A 1293-nucleotide genomic window follows, 5' to 3' on the forward strand; every position below is an offset into this window, starting at 1 on the left:
ATGCGCCCTCTAGCGGCGAAAATTACATATTGTGCCTTTAAGTGTCCAAATACTTACCTTATATCTTATGCAAACTCTTTTCTTAGCTTCATGGATGCGATGCTGTTGGAGCTGGCCTCAAGTGTGTTCTGCGACATAATCTGTGATGTTGTACACCAATATGCTCTTGGACCCTTTGATGCTTATATAAATTACATCCGTAATATGCCCTATCAGGAGCAGACATTACACAACCTTGGGTAAAAGAATAGTTCTTGATGTTAATTTATCATGCATATTAGGAATGCAAATCGGTTTGACTGTATTCTACAGATGTTTATGAATAAAGTGTCTGTTGTTGAAAATCTAATATATTTATAATCTATGTTGTACTGTGATCAGAAAAGAGAGTCCTCAGATTGTGGAGATCTTGCATAAACTACAGGAAGACCCTCGATGCAACCGCCTTCCCCTCAAATCTTTCCTTTCACTGCCATTTCAGAGAATCACACGGCTTAAAATCCTAATGGAGGTGAGTGATGAGAAGCACTAGCATAATTAGCATGAGAATGTTTAATTGTTTTTAAATGTTACATCACTGAATATGTCAAACATTTCGATGCAATGCAGAATATCCAGAAGAAGGCCGTTCCAAGGTCAGACTGTGAGGCCTCAGCATTGAGAGCTCTGACGGAGATCTCCAGGGTATGAATGCCAAGCTGGCTGCTAAACATTTTCTCAATGACTGCTATTGTATAAAAATCAGTTTGCTGCATTATGTTGTATGCTTTGTGCTGTCTTCACCTACAGCTTCTAGAAGCTTGCAACTGGCAGGTGGGCAGAATGAAACAGATGGAAGAAATAGTGCAGATTGCTAACAAGATTGAGTTTGCATGCAAGGTACTGTAGCTGCAGGTGGTCGCTGGGAAACTGTTTACATATACATTTTGTAATGTGTAATTCACTCTTTTCATCGATGTCTTTGGATCTTTCTGTCTCTCTCAGGCCCTGGCTCTTGTGTCTTCCTCCCGCTGGCTTGTGAAGCAGGGAGATCTGGTGCAAATCTTGTTGAAGGAAAACATGTTTGGCCAGAGAAAACTGTGTCCTGTACTTCTGTTCCTCTTTAATGATCTGCTGCTGGTGGCCACCAGGAAAGGGTAGGAGAGCCAAATCAATTAGTTTATCAAATGAGCTGATTTAAATGTTTACTTATTTTCATTAGGTTTTAGTTTCTAGGAAGATGGATTGTTCCTTAGATATTTTCTATCTAATGGATGTCTCCGTTATTTAATGTGACAGATTCAACTATTTATC

At 39.6% G+C, this 1293-nt stretch overlaps 1 protein-coding gene across 1 annotated transcript in view; it reads left to right on the forward strand.

Annotated features, from left to right (window-relative positions):
- Nucleotides 1-90: 90 nt before the first annotated feature.
- Nucleotides 91-1293, forward strand: part of LOC107576895 (ephexin-1-like) — a 5199-nt gene continuing 3996 nt past the window's right edge. Inside the window, exons 1-5 of the mRNA XM_016263017.1 lie at nt 91-239; nt 382-511; nt 610-684; nt 790-879; nt 985-1136. Coding sequence (XP_016118503.1) covers nt 91-239; nt 382-511; nt 610-684; nt 790-879; nt 985-1136 — 596 coding nt within the window. The remainder of the gene's footprint in view (nt 240-381; nt 512-609; nt 685-789; nt 880-984; nt 1137-1293) is intronic.

This window comes from Sinocyclocheilus grahami, unplaced genomic scaffold (assembly GCF_001515645.1).
Source record: "Sinocyclocheilus grahami isolate Dianchi unplaced genomic scaffold, SAMN03320097.WGS_v1.1 scaffold4568.1, whole genome shotgun sequence".
Lineage (NCBI taxonomy): Eukaryota > Metazoa > Chordata > Actinopteri > Cypriniformes > Cyprinidae > Sinocyclocheilus > Sinocyclocheilus grahami.